Here is a 16213-nt window from a genome sequence, read left to right as displayed (position 1 = left end):
CACCAATTTCAAGAAAAATAAAATTATGCTGCCTAGGAGATGACATACGTCATTAAATGGTATCTGTTTATAACACTGAACATATGATACATTACAAATAATGCTAAACTATATATCTTTGGTTATCTCATGTTATTTTGTCAGTGTAGCAATACATTGAAAAACTTCTAACTGGTATTTTAATTAACGCCAACTGTGATTTTTATCACTGGCTTGGAGCACCTTCTTTCCGTGTGTAGAACATTTATCGCTCTAAAGTACAAAATAGTAAATTAGGGCGCCTGGGTGGCTCAGTCAGTTAAGTGTCTGCCTTTGGCGCAGGTCATGATCCCAGGGTCCTGAGGTCAAGTGCAACATCCCCTCTCCCAGCTCAGCAGGAAGCCTGCTTTCTCCCTCTCCCTCTGCCCCTCCCCTCCTCATGCACTCTCTGTCTCTCTCTTTGTGTCTCATTCTCTCTCTCAAATAAATAGATAAAATCTTTAAAAATAAATAAACTAAAATAGTAAATTAGAGTCCCTCTTTCATGGATTAACCAGTATAGTCAGCAACCTGTCTCCATTTTATGAGTTCTTTTGGTTCCATCTTTTACTGAGCACATTATAAGAAAATTTTTCATTCCCTCCCCCAAATCACTATGTCATTCTGGGGCTCTGACCCTTTATGTTATCTTTGGAAAAAATGAAGGAGGCAGAATGCAAGTAGAATGGAAACTCAAGACTAAGACTTACTGTGGGATGTGTAAGTGTGTGTGTGTGTGTGTGTGTGTGTCCCCACCCATGTGCACATTTGTTTGTTTTGTACTGATTCTACTGGCAGCACTCCTAGCATCTTTAATCTGTATTTCCGATATAATAACTGCTAACATTTATTCAGTATGTACTATGCCAGGCATTCTTCCAAGTGCTTTACGTGTATTGACTCACTCAATCCTACGCACTGAGGGGTACCGTTATCATTCTTGCTTATAAACAAGAGTGTTGAGGCACAACTATGGGAAAGTTACCCACAGTCAACATCCTTGAGGTCACCCTGTAGGTATGTGGCAGACTCTGTGTGCTCCAAAACATTTCACCACCACGCCGCCCCCCCGAAATTTCTTTCAAACTCCTGCCCCGGCAAAAGCAATTCTTTCTGAAAAATTGGTTGTTTGTTTATTTTTGCACAATACGTGCCAAACGACTGCCCAGACTTTCGGTTGCGCTGCAATAAAGAGGAAAATCAGAGCCAAATTTGTGGTTCAAACGTAATGACCCTGTGGGTCTCAATATCCCTTATTTAGGGATGGTTCTTTGTAAATTAAGAAAATTATCATTTTAGCTTTGATAGTCGTTGACGATTTTTTTTCCTGTTAATATGCTCTTTTTTATTGTTTATGTTATTTTGGATAAATATTCTTTAATTTTTATATAGTCTAATCCACTGATTTTATTTCTACCTCTTTTATACTTAAGTTCTGAAATTGGTTAACATTCACATATTTTAACTATACTCTCTAATTTTTAATTTTTAATTTTATATTTTAAAATCTACAAAGAATTCATTTCAGTGTCTGGTGTGAATTAAAGACACACAAGAATTTCATTTTGTTTCATTTGTTTTTCCCAAGGAGCTAGCCAATTTTTCCATATTACAAATTGAATAAATCTTTTTTCTCAACTGACCTGTAATGCTTCCCCAGTAATACATGAGACTCATAAGCTTTGGGACCTATTCAGTTGTCTACATCTATACAGCAGTACTGGCAAATTCTTCATTTTTTTAGTTTTAGTATATATTTTAAAACCCCATAGAGCTACTTTCTCTTTACTATCCTATATTACTCTTCCCTTTTGATCTTGTTTTTGTGATTTTTTGTGTACATATTCTTTCAGATAAGCTCTAGAATCACTACCTACTTTGAAAAGAGGAGCAAAAAAAAAAATCTCTTTTAAGGTATTAAATGAGATTGTACTTTACCTATAGATATATCTACAGAGTACTTACATTTCGATAAAATTTTATAAAAATATTAGTGTTCTCTCTGTCTCTAACATTCTATAATTTGTATAACACCATTTCTAGACACTGCTGTTTGAGGTTATTGTTACATATTTTATATTTTCCATAGGTTTTCTGAATGTGATTTTTCTCTATATATTCTATTTATCATTGTATATGGAAAAGTTCTTTATCTGGTATTCTTACGACATTTGGGAACTCTCAGCTCTCTTAGTAGATTCATTCCATTTTGGGGTAGACATGTAATCTATCAAAGATGATGATTTTAAATCCCCAAAGCTCTAATCTTATGATTTATTACAAGTGCTCCAGCTTTGAGAACAATACTACACAATATGGATGATTCTGGGCACGCTTTTCTTTTCCCAGATTTAGTAAGTCTGCCTTATATTGTTTCCATAAGTGGTTGCAGGTTTAATAAGCACATCTTTTTTATTATGTCACTTATCAATATGAGCTTCTCAGAATTTTATTGAAAATGTGTTTTAAATGATGATGAATGGCATTTTTATCTTCTGCTAAGTAACCATGTGAATTTTTCCTATTTGTTACAATGAAACAACTTATTATGTTGATTGATTATATCTAATTTTAAGCCCTTCTGCAGACCTAGGTTAAACTGCTGTTTTGACAGGCCATTCTTTTGGTAGTATATTTGCTGTCATAGTTTATTATCTGTTTTTTGGTAATAGCTATCAAGTTGGCAACTTGTAGTAGTTTGATAATATAAATGATTTAGCTTTCCATTATTTGGGCCAAGTTATATAGTATAGAGTTACTGTTTCTGAAAAGTTAAAAAGAGTTTCATTGATCCCTCAGTCATATTTGGAGTAATTAATGCTCAGATAACATTTTCCACTTTTTATAAGTAATTATACACTGTCATTTCTACTTTCTTCCTGACTCGTTTAAAAAACTTTATTTTCATAGAAAATCATACATATCACAGATTTTTAATTTATGTGAACCAATTTATGTACAGTGTTTTATTATTCTTTGAAAAATCAAGGGCCTCTATATACTTTGTTATAGCTTCTTAGAATAATTCTGTTTTCGCATTTTTCTTATTTATATTTTAAAATCTATTATGGTAGGAGTGCCTGGCTAGCCCTGTCCGTTCCAACTCCTGGTTCTGGCTCAGGTCATGATCATAAGGTTGTGAGATCAAGCCCCACATCAGGCTCCACGATCAGCGTGAAGCCTGAGATTCTCTCTCCCCCTCCCTCTATTCTTGCCTCCTGCATGTGTGCTCTCTAAATAAAATCTTCTAAAAAATTAAAAACAAGTATCTCTTCATTCAAAGATTTCCCTCTTACCCATTCTATGGCATCCCATCTCCCTTTGTAGTTCATTTTCCTTAATTATTAGTATGTATTTCTTTCAAATTCCATTGCAGTCATTTTTTCCTAACTTTTGAATTTAATGTTTAGTTTCAATCTCCCTGTTTAAAATGAAAGGATTTATAACTACAAAACTACATCAGTGTATAATTTAACCCATGTCTCAGAACTGGTGTTGGGAGTTTCTCAATTTTGTTTTTTATCTTTTTAAAAATTGCGTTTTTAACTTCTCATTTGTCCATTGAATTAATTTCCTTTATTTCTTTTTCTATTGAAGTCTTTATGCTTCAGTGTTTTTGTCTGGTTCCATACTTTAGAAAATGCTAAGACAATCATTAATAACATTGACACTGTTACTTGTGTTTCAAATAACCTTTCTTTTTTGCTGGTTGCCTTTTGATAATGTAAAGAATTCACCTGAAGTACAGAAATCTAAATCTTTATGTATCCAAATCTGTTTTTCTTTTCTTTTATTCTTAGGAAATTCTTCTCCATTAAAAACTCGGATTGTCTTTTTATTCTCGAAAGTTCTCCTGCATAAAATTCCACATCTTTTCTTATATTTCACTCCTTAATTTGCCTGATTTAATTAATCAACTTCATTTAGTGATTTTTTTGTATGTATGTAGTGGAGTCAAAATTAATTTTTACATAAGCTTTTCCCCCATTGATTTCTGGAATTTCCTTTACTGAGTGTTATACTCTTCTAAAAACAAACGTTCATTTCTGCACCATATTTAGTCATGTATAGCTCCATTGTTCTGTGCATCCTTGTACAAATCATGTCCTATTTTTTAAGTACTGTGGGTTCACAGTCTGTCTTATGACAGAGAGAATAAGTTCTCTCTCATTTCACTTCATGTTCAAAATTCTTCTCTTTTGTACCTGTCTATTCTTCTATCAATTTTTTAAAATCAGAATTTTCACAGTAATTACGGTGGTTGTCAGAATTTGGAGTTTACAGTAAGTTGTTCCCCAATAAAATGTAAAGAGAGATGCAATTTTCTTTGATAGTTACAAAAATCCACCGAGATGTGCATATGTTTTAAATCATTAGAGAGATGTGCACAACAATCTTAAGAACTGAGAACAGGAACACCTTATTAGAGGCATTACATTGTTAGTGAAAGACTGGGTCCCTCAGAGAGAAGGTGGACAGTCATGGAACCAGGGAAAGAGGTGATTCTCAGGAGTAAACATTTGTATTTACATAGAAAATCTAGCCTAAGGAGACAACATCCCAACTAAAGAGGTTTATTGAGATTTACTGTCCCATTGTAAAAGCCACCTTTTCTATAGTGATAGATCCAGCACCCTTACTTAATTCTGTGGAATATTTGAAGAAGCAAACTCCCTTTGTTTTGGTCTTATCCAAAATAAATGTGTTCCTGATTTGCGTGTTCTTGTAGATTGGCCTACAGGGAAATACCGTGTTTGTTGGGCCTAAGTCTTAGAGTATTGGTACCAGTAGGTATGTCATTGCTAATGAATTGAATTTTTGTTTCATAGTAAATTTCATTCTCCTATCCAGGAGAGATTAATCTCTTCCCAGTATGGTAAGTTTCTCTGAGCTTGCACAGTGAGGATCAGTTCTTGGACTGTTAAACGAATTCCCCCAGACCCTGGAAGCTCAACGGCCTTCCTGGCAATACCTTCCTCTATTATCAACCATGGATCCAATACCAGATAATACTAGAACAAACCTGTAAATTAATTTGGAAGAAAGTGACATTCTAAATGATACTGATATGAAATGAAACTGATACTATAAATTAATATCTAGTTTCCCATCTTGGGTCTTGGCATATCTCATTTCCTATGTACAGATCTTCTTTTTCCTTTTTTAAGAAGTTGGTTACTTTGATTTGGGAAACAAAGGCAAAAGGAAAAATTAAATTTCCTCACTGCCTACATCCTACTGACAAGTCCTTGAAAGGCGCAGTATTAGGAGTGTTAACATTCCTTTAGGAACTCAGCTGCTCTGGCATTGATACTTTGCTAAGGGCAAAAGACATTCTTAGCCTGAACCCCAGGATCCTGTGAGTCTACTTTAATATATAAAAGTTCCTTTGGAAACTCCCTTTATCTCTACCCCCAAGATATGTTAGCAATCATCCTCTAAGCATACAGCCCCCGAAACACATCTGAAGGGTCCCATGACTGAGTTTTTATTAAACAGTAATAAATCACCTTTCCTAACAATAGCTAGTCCCATCAGATTCCTAGAAACCTTGTTTCCAAAATACCTGGGAGACTTGTGCTTTCCCTAACCCCCTCCCAAATTCAGAGTACATGATCAGTCACCCCTCAGAACCCCAGCACAGCTCTTTCTGCCCATGGGTCTTATCCCCGTGCTTTGATAAAACCACCTTGTAGCACTGAAGACTTCTTAAGAATTCTTTCTTGGCTGTAGGCCCTGAACTCCAACACTTCTACATCAATTTAATTATACACCTGCCACACTCCTAGGTATCCTGTATGTGACATACAATAAGGATTCACTAAATGGCAGTGACCCTCTCATCATCATCATTATTATTACCACTGTTATTTGTATGTACAGTGTATAAGGAGCAGCAGACTGGAAAAGCTCCTGAATTTATTCATTCTGGACCCAATTTCAGTAGTGAGATGTCATGCCTCATCATGAAGGACAAGGCAAAAAACCTTCCGATGAAACAGAATGTTATGGTCTATGCCAAGACTCACTGGTTCATAATGTCCTTTCATCAACAAGGTGAAAGTAACTGGTATTTAGCAAAGCATGGGATCACACAGCATTTGCTATTTACAAAATCCATCCAAATTGGCCCCAGTTTTTTAAAAAAATCACTATTTGAAGCTGTAAACTTCAGTGACTTGGAAAAGGGGAATCTGGTGTAGAAGTCTTTTTACCAGTGGAGAGGAATAAAACGGTGTATTTGTTTACGTACCTGTGTCTTTGTGCACCTGTGTATATGGAGGTGTAGCCATTATATTCATTAGGAATCAATTTTAGTTCCAGGTTTTCACAGAAAAGAGGAAAATCCTAGAGCCAGAGAAATAAATCACCAGAGGTACCATGCCTTCAAGGACTTACCCACACACCGGGGTTCTAGGCCATCCCACTGGGCGTTCACTTGGCACGTAAGCTTAGCACTTCCTTCTAGTGTGTACCCTTCATCACAGGTAACCAGACACACTGTCTTGTAGGACATTTCCCCAGTGGAACAGCTGATGCGGCCATGTTTGGGCTGGCGGAGATGAGGGCATGTTCGTACTATATAAAATGAAAACAACTAGGTCACATTTTACTAAATAAACACAAAATAGTAAGTTTAATAATGCCTACACACTGAAAGCAAGAACATGCCTTTTCTTAAGATGGCAAATAGTAAATAATGCACCATTAGGTTTTAAGCTAGCGTGGGACCATTAAAAGCATGTGTTTTTACCAGATCCTCTGCCCAAGCAAAATCACTGTGGTTGGCCCCTGCCCACAGGTGGGACACTTAAGCTATCTAAGGAATCTGGTCCTAGATGGATGCTGACACCTGTAGATTGGAGGTGGCTGACAATGGGAGGTCTCTGCAACCTTGGCTAGGCCTTGGCTGTGATTTTCCAGGCTATAATCCAAGAAGGATTGTATGAATGAATCCAAAGGCTACAAGGAGTCTGTTCCAGGACAGGGATTCAGGTTCATGATTAAACCATTCTCAGGTCTCATGCACATATGGGTATATCCTGGACCTCTTAATGGTCCCAACCTCCACAAAGCTGCCCACCCTCTGCAATCTTAAAATAGAGTATCCTACTCTCTGATCATAACTCTGGACCTTTTAGCTTTATCATCCCTTTCTCCCAAGACACTGACTGCAAATCCTAGCTCATGATGCTAAATTTTGACTTAATGCATTAAGATTGTTTTATTTTTGCATTTCTGCTGCTGTGGCAAAGACAGCTAGCTGCTTACCCAGTAACATTCTTCCCAGTTTTATTCAGCATAGAATACACACAGCTAAAAGGTAACAATTGCCCACCGCCATTGCAACAAATGATAGGCAATGAGCTGTGAACTGAAGTTGGGTGGTATATATGGAAAAGTTTTGAATGGAGACTCTCACTTGAGAGTGCTTTTTGCCTTCCCCTCCTCTTCCTTCTTAGTCCTAAACTATGGACATGAGGGATAATAGTACCTTAGCATATTACAGTGTAAGTAGAGAATACTCCTATAGGATAACTATCATGCCCAAAGATGGTAGAGCAAAAAAATAAAGAAGCCTAGGTCTCTGATGACAATGGAGCTATCACATTAGAAGCAGGTATTAGGATTACCTGCTTCTCTTCTACTTTTAGATGAGAGAAAAATAAACTCTTAATTGGTTTAGGACGGTATACTTGGATCTTTGATACCAGTAGCTGTACATAAATCCTAATTTCCTGTGCCCAGTAGCCAATCATTTTTCCTTTGCTAATTTCCTAGGAAAAGATCTCTCCCCTCTGTCGGCTCATGTGATTTGTATGTGCTCCAACCCTGCTCAGAGGTACAGCTTGTGGCCTAGGATCATATTTCCCTGGTCTGAGAAGTGAGCGGGTACCACTGGGGACACGATTCCTTTATCTATCAGCTTTAAAACCACCATGAGAGAGCAGCCAGGCATATTTACTAAACTCTTGATCCTGGAAATGCTCCCCGTGCCTCAGTCAGCCTCATCCCCATCAGTCGAAGTGCCAGAGGGTGTCTAGAGAAACATGCATTTTCCTAATACTGCTAATTCTAACTCCTTATCCTCAATACTACATCACAGAAGGTCCAAGAGGACACTCGGACTGTCTGCCTCTGCAGGTCCCCAAGCAGCATCTGTGCTCTAAGCTCTCCCAGCAAGATCATCCTCACTGCCCAGCCCATCCAAATCCCATAATGTGTCTTAAGGTCCCTCTCAATTAACACTATGACATCCTATACTCCTGTTTCTGACACTCTCTTAGGATGCCCAAGGCTCCAAAGTTATCCCTCATCTACCAGGGTCACCCCCATGTAGTTCTAATCCAAATCAAATTCACACACTCTTGCACCTGCCCTCTGGAATACATGATCGGTCTTCAACAAATCCTCTCCTATCCTAACCTTCACTTGCCAACTTTTCTTTCACATTCTTATTCTAATCAAAATCTCACTGTCTCTATACCAAGGCCTGCAGGTGAGAGAAGTGTCCTCTTTGCTCCTTGGGACTTCCCAGAATTTTGCCTCTCCCTTCCTCTTTTCCTTCTAAAACACTTCAGTTCCCACAAAATGTCATATTAAATACTCAACATCTTTTCTTTCCCCCCAATTCCCTGCTGACCTCTGGGCCGCTTCTTCTTCTTTAAAGATTTATTCTCTCTCTTTCTTTCTCTGTTTCTCTCTGTCTCTTTCTCTCTCACGCACACATACACACACACATTGGCGATTTCATACATTCTATGTAGAAGATCATTCCGGGCGTTCTATTCGTTACCTCCTCTCTCCCAATAAACATATCCTTCACTCTACCTCAGCCTCCCTTCCATTGCCTTATCCCCTAGGCCTTGCTATCATCAGCCTAAGCAACCCACTCTCTGACAACAACCTCCTCTCTTCTTGGGTCACTCCTGAAGGACTTCAACTCCATCCATTTCTACACCCTCCTGGGATCTCCAATCTTTCACACGTTCTGTGGACAAAATTATCTCTAGAGAGTTACTCTTTCTACGCCCCTTTTCCTCCAGTTCTAGTTTAAACTCTCTCTGTTTGGGATTTCCAATTGGAGGAAGTATGGAAAGGGCAAAGGAGAAAGGAAGTGGGAGAATAAGCAAAGAGGAGGAGAAAGGGAAGACAAGGCAAAGGGAAGGTAGGTAGAAGAGGAGGAGGGGAGCGGAGAAAAGGGAAAAGAGTAGTGGGAAGGACAGTGCAGAGAAGGGAGGGGAAGCTGAAAAATGGGGAGGGAAGGTAAAGGAGGAACCGGGGAAAAGGGCAGAAAGGGCTGTGGGAGGGAGGCTGCAGAGCCCCGTGGAGATTTATCCTTCCAGTCAGATGGTATGTACATCCCTGTCATAAACAGAGATACGGAGAGGAAAAGAGAGTACATTCCTGTTGGATATGTGAAAGGATGTTCACATATGCTCATTTGCTCACAGATTTAATCCTATAAGCATCAGGCATAGCAAACACACACACACACACACACACACACACACACACACACACACACCCTCTGCAAAAGAACAAAGTTCTATTATCAACAATAATACTTATGTAACACTAAAGGCCAGAAGAAAACATGGCAATTTCTAGATATATTTTTAATTTTTTATAAACATATAATATATTTTTATCCCCAGGGGTACAGGTCTGTGAATTGCCAGGTTTACACACTTCACAGCACTCACCAAAGCACACACCCTCCCCAATGTCCACAACCCCACCCCCTTTCTCCCAACCCCCCTCCCCCCAGCAACCCTCAGTTTGTTTTGTGAGATTAAGAATCACTTATGGTTTGTTAGATATTTTTGAACAAAATAATTTGGGACTCAAGAATCTGGGGGGACTCTGGGTATGATATTTTTTCTTCTACATTTCTGTATTTGTGAATTTTTCATATCAAGAATATATTTATGATGAAAGCTTAACTTTATAATAAGAGGAAAGGAAGTTAGGAAAATTGTTCAGTGCATATTCTGCTGAAGTCACTGTCTGGCAGGATCTATTCTGAAGGAACCCATTCAAATGATATTAGTCAGCAGAGCATAAATATTGGGTGCATTAAATATACATATTTAGGATTGATTATTCTTAGAGAAAATTCAAGACTCAAATTAAAGATTAAACCATAAGCCTTAGCCTTTCCATCCCTGGGATGACTTGGACCAAAGTCAACTACTGATGACAGATGAGTAGATGTATTTTGCCTTCCACATCTAGATTTTTATTGAATGTGTCCATTATGTAAGTAAAATCACTGTTGAGCGTATCAGGTTCACAGAAGTGATTTGCCTTCCATATTTTGACTTTTATTAAGTGTGTCCACCATATGTGGCAGAATCCCAAGTGACAGGTGGATTAAAAAGGTGAACAGATAAATTCCTATGATCAAAATATATAGGATCCGGAAAACCATATTAAACAACTACTTTTAGATGTAATAAGCTGCCAAAATCACTCCGGCTTTCCAACTCAAGACGAAATGGATTTGCAACATCTCTCAAGAGTACTGACAGTAAATTAGAGTTGGTGTTTCATGCACATACAAATTATATTGTTTCTCAAATGCTGGTTTTAATAAACTTTCATTGCTCCTCTGGGAAACAAAGCATATGCAAGAATTCCTATTTAGTGCTTAAACATCTTAATATATAATATATTATATTCCTTTTTAACCAAGAATGTTTTTAATAGAAACATGCTTATTTATTAGTTTCAGTTAATTTTTTTTTTATTTCAACAAGCTGAAAAATTCGCACTAAATGTTTCTTGATGTACATCCATGTTAAAGCAATCCTTAAATATTTGTTTGGTCTTTTTAGAAAATAGCAATTTACTCTTTCAAGAAATCAGTCTAGTAAGAAGTAAACAATGTGAGAACTGCTCTGGTTCTCATTTTAAAGGCTAATTGGATTTTTCCCCCCAGGTAAGCAGTTCCTGCCAATCTCCAAATTGCAATAGTATCTATACTGAAAATAAAATAAATCTGATGTTAAATGTAGTATTCTCATTGTTGTTTGGAGCATTTTCTCAGGGAAAATTCTATTACAAAATTTAATTTTCTATGATGTTGTGGTTTAGTGAGTCATCATTAGGAAACCATAAAAAAATCCTTACAAGTTTAGAAGTAAGTGTATAATTCAGATAAAATTTTAAAAAGTATAAATGCTTTATGATGAATACAGAGGAGGAATAAGACTCAAGCCTATTATTTTCAACACTATAAGACTTTAACAATGCAACATGAAATTTATAAAAGTCTTTATATCTTACACTGATCTTTCATTTCTGTTTCAGTTTCGGAAAGATTTTCAAGAAAAAGATAACATACCTAAAATGGTACTGTTCCTACAATTAGATTTAAATTAGATCCTAAAACACTGTTTTCTCCATGTTACCCGCCCTGAGACCGAAGTGAATCCCCATGCAGCTGCCGTATTTCACCGAATCCCAGATGCTCCAGTTACGAGGCACACCATTATTTTCTGTGCCACTAATAAAGGAACAATAATATCTGTAAAAAGACTTAATGCCACTGATTTTAAGGTGCATCTTAGCTTTTAGAGATGTTAAAATGTGGGGGGGGATGTTTTAGAATTAAAGAAATACAGAATATATTTCAAAGAATAATATCTCAAGTAACTAACTTTACTAAAGATGAGCTAGAGGAAGGGATTAAGTATCTTCATTTGGGACAGCTCTCTATGCTGGTAAGTTAGGCAGCAGCTTTGGGGACGAAACACAGATTTTAGTTAGAGCCAGGATCCCATTTCATCTCTCTTTTGATTAAAATTATTATATTTATATTGGAATATCAACTGAAATTGCATAAATAAGAACAGGAATTTTTTTTTAAATGAAAATGCATAATGGAAAGTGACACAGGCAGACCACTGACATACCTACTTATCAGTGCATGTGTCAATATGTGTATTTGCCAAATTCACATTCTTGATCATTCACTAGAGGTATCACCAAGAATTGAGAGGAAGAGATACATTCTGTGCTCATAAAAAACTAACAGTCGAGCAATGGTGATAGACTAGTTGTTTAATAAAAGTTAAATGTGTTGGTTGTATTATAAAACATTGGTTAAGCTGGGAAATAGGCTGTCAGAATCCCCTTACTGTATGCCAGATTAGAGTTAGTCAAAAGATGAACCTGTCCTGGATTTTAGAAAGCAGTAAGGGAAGCAGTGGTCACTGCAGCCAGACTCAGTGATGGACAAATGTAGACAAGTCCCATGGGTTCCAGCTTGTCTTTGCTCATCTCCATTCCAAGCCTCAACTGCTAACTCTTGTTGACCTAAGAAGACTCCAAGATCACTGCCAGGTTCTTGGCTGTGGAGCCACGGGGTGTGCTTACACACAAGCAAAGATTCTCTTAGACCTCCTAACACATTCGGCTTGGCCCCACAGGCTGAGTTGGTAGTAACACCTCTGATGCTCCAACTTCTCTTCTAGATCTTCAGTCTGCCAGTTCTTCCAAAATTGTGTAAGGTCTGATTACTAAAATTAATCCCTTATCCCGTGACACTCAGGGTGACCAAGCTCAGGGTGATCAAGCTTCCCTGACTGACCCCGACACACACATAGCACAAGGCCTCTAATCAGGGGAGAACAGATTGGTGGACATGCATACAGAAGTCAGAGATCATCCCACCCAGGCCGAGAAGTATGATGACAGCAGAGGGTTTGTATGTAGGGACTCAGAGCAAAGGCAGGCCTATCAGACACTCAGAGCTGTGGGAACAGCCTGTCAAAGGATGCTTCCTGAGAGGACATGGCCATTTCTTATGGATTTAGTGAAGGATCTGAGGCTATGGACTGTGGAAGGCAAAGAGGCAGGGGTCTGACCTTATCCTAAAGGGGTCGTCTACTTGCTTCTCTCTTCTTTGGAAGGCCAGTAAGTGGAAAGTTAAAATGTCATACTTTCCACCCTCTGCCATGAAGTATGTGGAAGAAGGAGTAGAGATAAGACATAGCTACAGGAGTATATCTAAGTGGCTTTCTATGATTCACTTTTTTGGTAATGGCATGTGACTTTTTACCATTGGAGACTGCGGGACTGAAAACGTCTTCCCTTGGCCTTCCCACATAAACAGTAGCTTGTCTGAGTTTGGAAATCTAGGATCTGATTCTTTTCTCTCAGAATCCTGGCAACATAATTCTCATCTTCTCATATCTACAATGACTAATAAGAGGCTCATGTCTGATCCTCTTTCCTTTGTAGGTAGTGTTATTTATTTCTAACTGTGAAACGGAGACAATTTTCCATTCTTCCAGGGCATTCAGATATTTCACTAAGATTACTTCCAGACATGGATCTGTTTGCAATAATTCTTTTTCTAGCACTCATTAAGGGATGTTAAGCTGAATATCAAAGATGTTAGTTGTGTGTAGTTTCAAGATTTCAGCTTGAGGATATACCCTCCTTTACTCCATTTTCTCTCTGGATTCCTAATCCGAGAAGAGTCCATTGCCTCGGATGATTCTCATACACTTTATTCCTTCACATTTTTTTTTTATCTTTGAAATTCTGCTCTACTTTTAGAAGTTTCTTGAGTTGGTTTTCTGACTTACTAATTTGGCTTTATGTTCAGTCATTGTGTTTGTAACCTTTTTATTTTTTTTTTCCCTTCAGAAATCCTTTTGTTTTCAGATTTCTCCCATTTCTTGGCATCCTAGCCTTATTTAGCCCTGTGATTCCATTTGTTCCCCTTTTCTTTCAGGCTCCCCTTGTATAATTTTGCTGATTTCTTCTTTTTTTGTAGATACAGAGAAGGATATGGGTTGGGACCTAAGTTAAGCAGATTCATATGAATGGATGGGTTCAATGCTGGCAGATGATCACCACAGTGGTGGGCTCCTGGGCTCACAAATGACCTGAGCCTGAGTGGGTCGCCTTCCCTTATGGGTACAAGAGCCAAGAGGAAACTCCTCACCAAATTCCAGGGAGCTATGTGACGTGGGATCCTAGAGAAGTCAAATCCCAAAGTGTAGTACCAAAAGATGCCTGAGGGATGTGGTGGGGATGAGATTGTCATATTTTAACAAGACAAACAAATAAGGAGATCCAGGTAAATTTGAGTTTTAGAAAATCAACACCTCATTTTTAGTATAAGTAAGTCCCACACCTTATATGGGACTTAGTTATACTAAAAATTGTTGTGTATATAAAACCCGCATCTCCCTGGGTGTTCTGTGTTTCATTTGGCAACTCTAGGCAGGAGATAAATACCGTATTCAGAAGCTTGATGGGAAGAGATTCTCAAGTCCTTCGGCTTACTCCCCTCTTTTCTTAGATACCTCTCTCTCCCAACCCTACTTGTGAAACCTGGGTGGTTCAGTCAGTTGGGTGTCTAACTCTTGGTTTCAGCTCAGTCATGATCTCAGGTCATGAGATAGAGCCCAGCACTGGGCTCTGCACTCAGCGGGGAGTCTGCTTGAAATTCTTTCCCTCTGCCTCTTCCCCCACTTGCTCTCTCTCATTCTCTCTCAAATAAATAAATATTAAAAAAAAAAAAAACTGGACTCATTAAAAAAAAAAAAAGACAGAAACCTTAGGAAGTTGTGAGTATGCAATAGTTCTAACAAGTAGGAAAAGAGATCTTGGAGATGGCAAGAGCGAAGGTAAACTAACGTACTGTTCCATCTGTTTTTTCTCTTTTTTTGATGTGAGAGCCTTAGGTTCTACTTGAGGTACCATATGTCCCTGTTTCTGTTGGGCTGTCTAGGCTCTTTGGGATCTCATTTTAGCAAATTCCCACTTTCTATAGCACACTATCTAATCTGAGCAATGGCTGGAGACATACAATTCAGCTCACCAATCCTGTTGTGGGACCGTGGTGTGGTTCCCAGTCCTCCAGTGATATTAGTCATCAAAGCCCCCATTCCAAGCATTCCAAAACTCTCCTTGGCACCCTGCCTTTGCTGCTTAAAATCTGAGGTTTGGATAACCTGTACATTTCCTTCCCAGGAAGGGCCTTTCTTTGCTCTTTGCTTGTTCATAAAAGAAACATAAAGGGGATAGTTTATGATGATGTGGTCAATTGAACTTGGTAGTTCTGATTTCAGATGTCCTATAATCTTTTCTTTCTGTGGTCTGTGGTCTATGAAATTAAAAGAAACAAAGAACTTCACTGGTCCATTAAAATTTAAGTCAAGGAAATCAAGCAAGGCAATCAATAAACAATGTGAACCGGCAGTTTGCATACCTCTGCAGGAGCTCTCTGAACCGGACCACAAACCAGTGGGTAGACACAAGAGGATGCTGCTTCCCACGAGGTCAAATCCAGGGTGACATCGGACCCCACAGGCTGCATTGAAGTGGTTGTTACAAGTGTTCTGGATAAAGTAACCATTTTCAGGAGGCCTCAGGGCAGGGCAGTGGACAACTAACATTTACAGAAAGAAAATAAAAAAGCAAAATAAGCCTTTGAAGCAGTATCCTTTTCTTTGTTTGTTTAAGAGGACACTTTAGACACACAGTGAAATTACCTACATCATTTCTATTTACTGCATTTCAATTTCTAAGTGCATATTTGGAAGAAGAACCCTTACATCTCACTCCTATTAGGTACGTATTTACTTCCAATTAAACTTTTTAAACAGACTAAAGTCTTTTTTTAAGCTTTAAAATGTTTTATTTTGATATCTATGTGGATATGAGATTTTCTAGTTCTTGATATTCGTATGTCATTATTTATTTTCCTTCTTAATTAAGGTGGCATGAAACAAGGAATAAGTCCAACAAAGTACATCTGCTACAGATTCCACAGCCTCTTGTACATGCTACAGGTTAATTAAATCAATTTAACTTTTGACATAAATACTATCAAGATACCATATCATAAAAATATTCTCTTTAAATGGATTTAAATATCACCAGAGCCAAAACCAGCTCATTTGTTACCAAACTGTTGTTAGATTTGTGGCTTTTAAGTTCATATGAGATCTTTTTCAAGTACTAAATCTTTCTGGTTTTATGGTTCTATCACTGCCAGGGTCTTGGATCCAGTTTCTCTGGAGCAAGATTATAGATGTGTGCAATGATAAGAAATGCTACTTAATAAAAACAGAGAACTTCTCCTAAGATTAGAGAAATGAATATTAAAGATCACTTAAAATGAATTAGATGGAAACATCAGCATCATTCCTCTCAAAGAGATCAGCTT

At 37.9% G+C, this 16213-nt stretch overlaps 1 protein-coding gene across 5 annotated transcripts in view; it reads right to left on the bottom strand.

Moving 5' to 3' along the window:
• The window catches only part of SVEP1 (sushi, von Willebrand factor type A, EGF and pentraxin domain containing 1), a 180227-nt gene that overhangs the window by 108714 nt on the left and 55300 nt on the right, over positions 1 to 16213 (bottom strand). For all 5 annotated transcript variants that reach the window (XM_032308801.1, XM_032308803.1, XM_032308802.1 and 2 more), the window contains 2 exons: positions 15254 to 15433; positions 6418 to 6597 (listed from right to left, as the gene is read on the bottom strand). In XM_032308801.1, coding sequence (XP_032164692.1) covers positions 6418 to 6597; positions 15254 to 15433 — 360 coding nt within the window. The remainder of the gene's footprint in view (positions 1 to 6417; positions 6598 to 15253; positions 15434 to 16213) is intronic.

Source organism: Mustela erminea, chromosome 12 (genome assembly GCF_009829155.1).
Source record: "Mustela erminea isolate mMusErm1 chromosome 12, mMusErm1.Pri, whole genome shotgun sequence".
Classification (NCBI taxonomy): Eukaryota; Metazoa; Chordata; class Mammalia; order Carnivora; family Mustelidae; genus Mustela; species Mustela erminea.
This window is presented reverse-complemented; position numbering and strand designations above follow the sequence as displayed.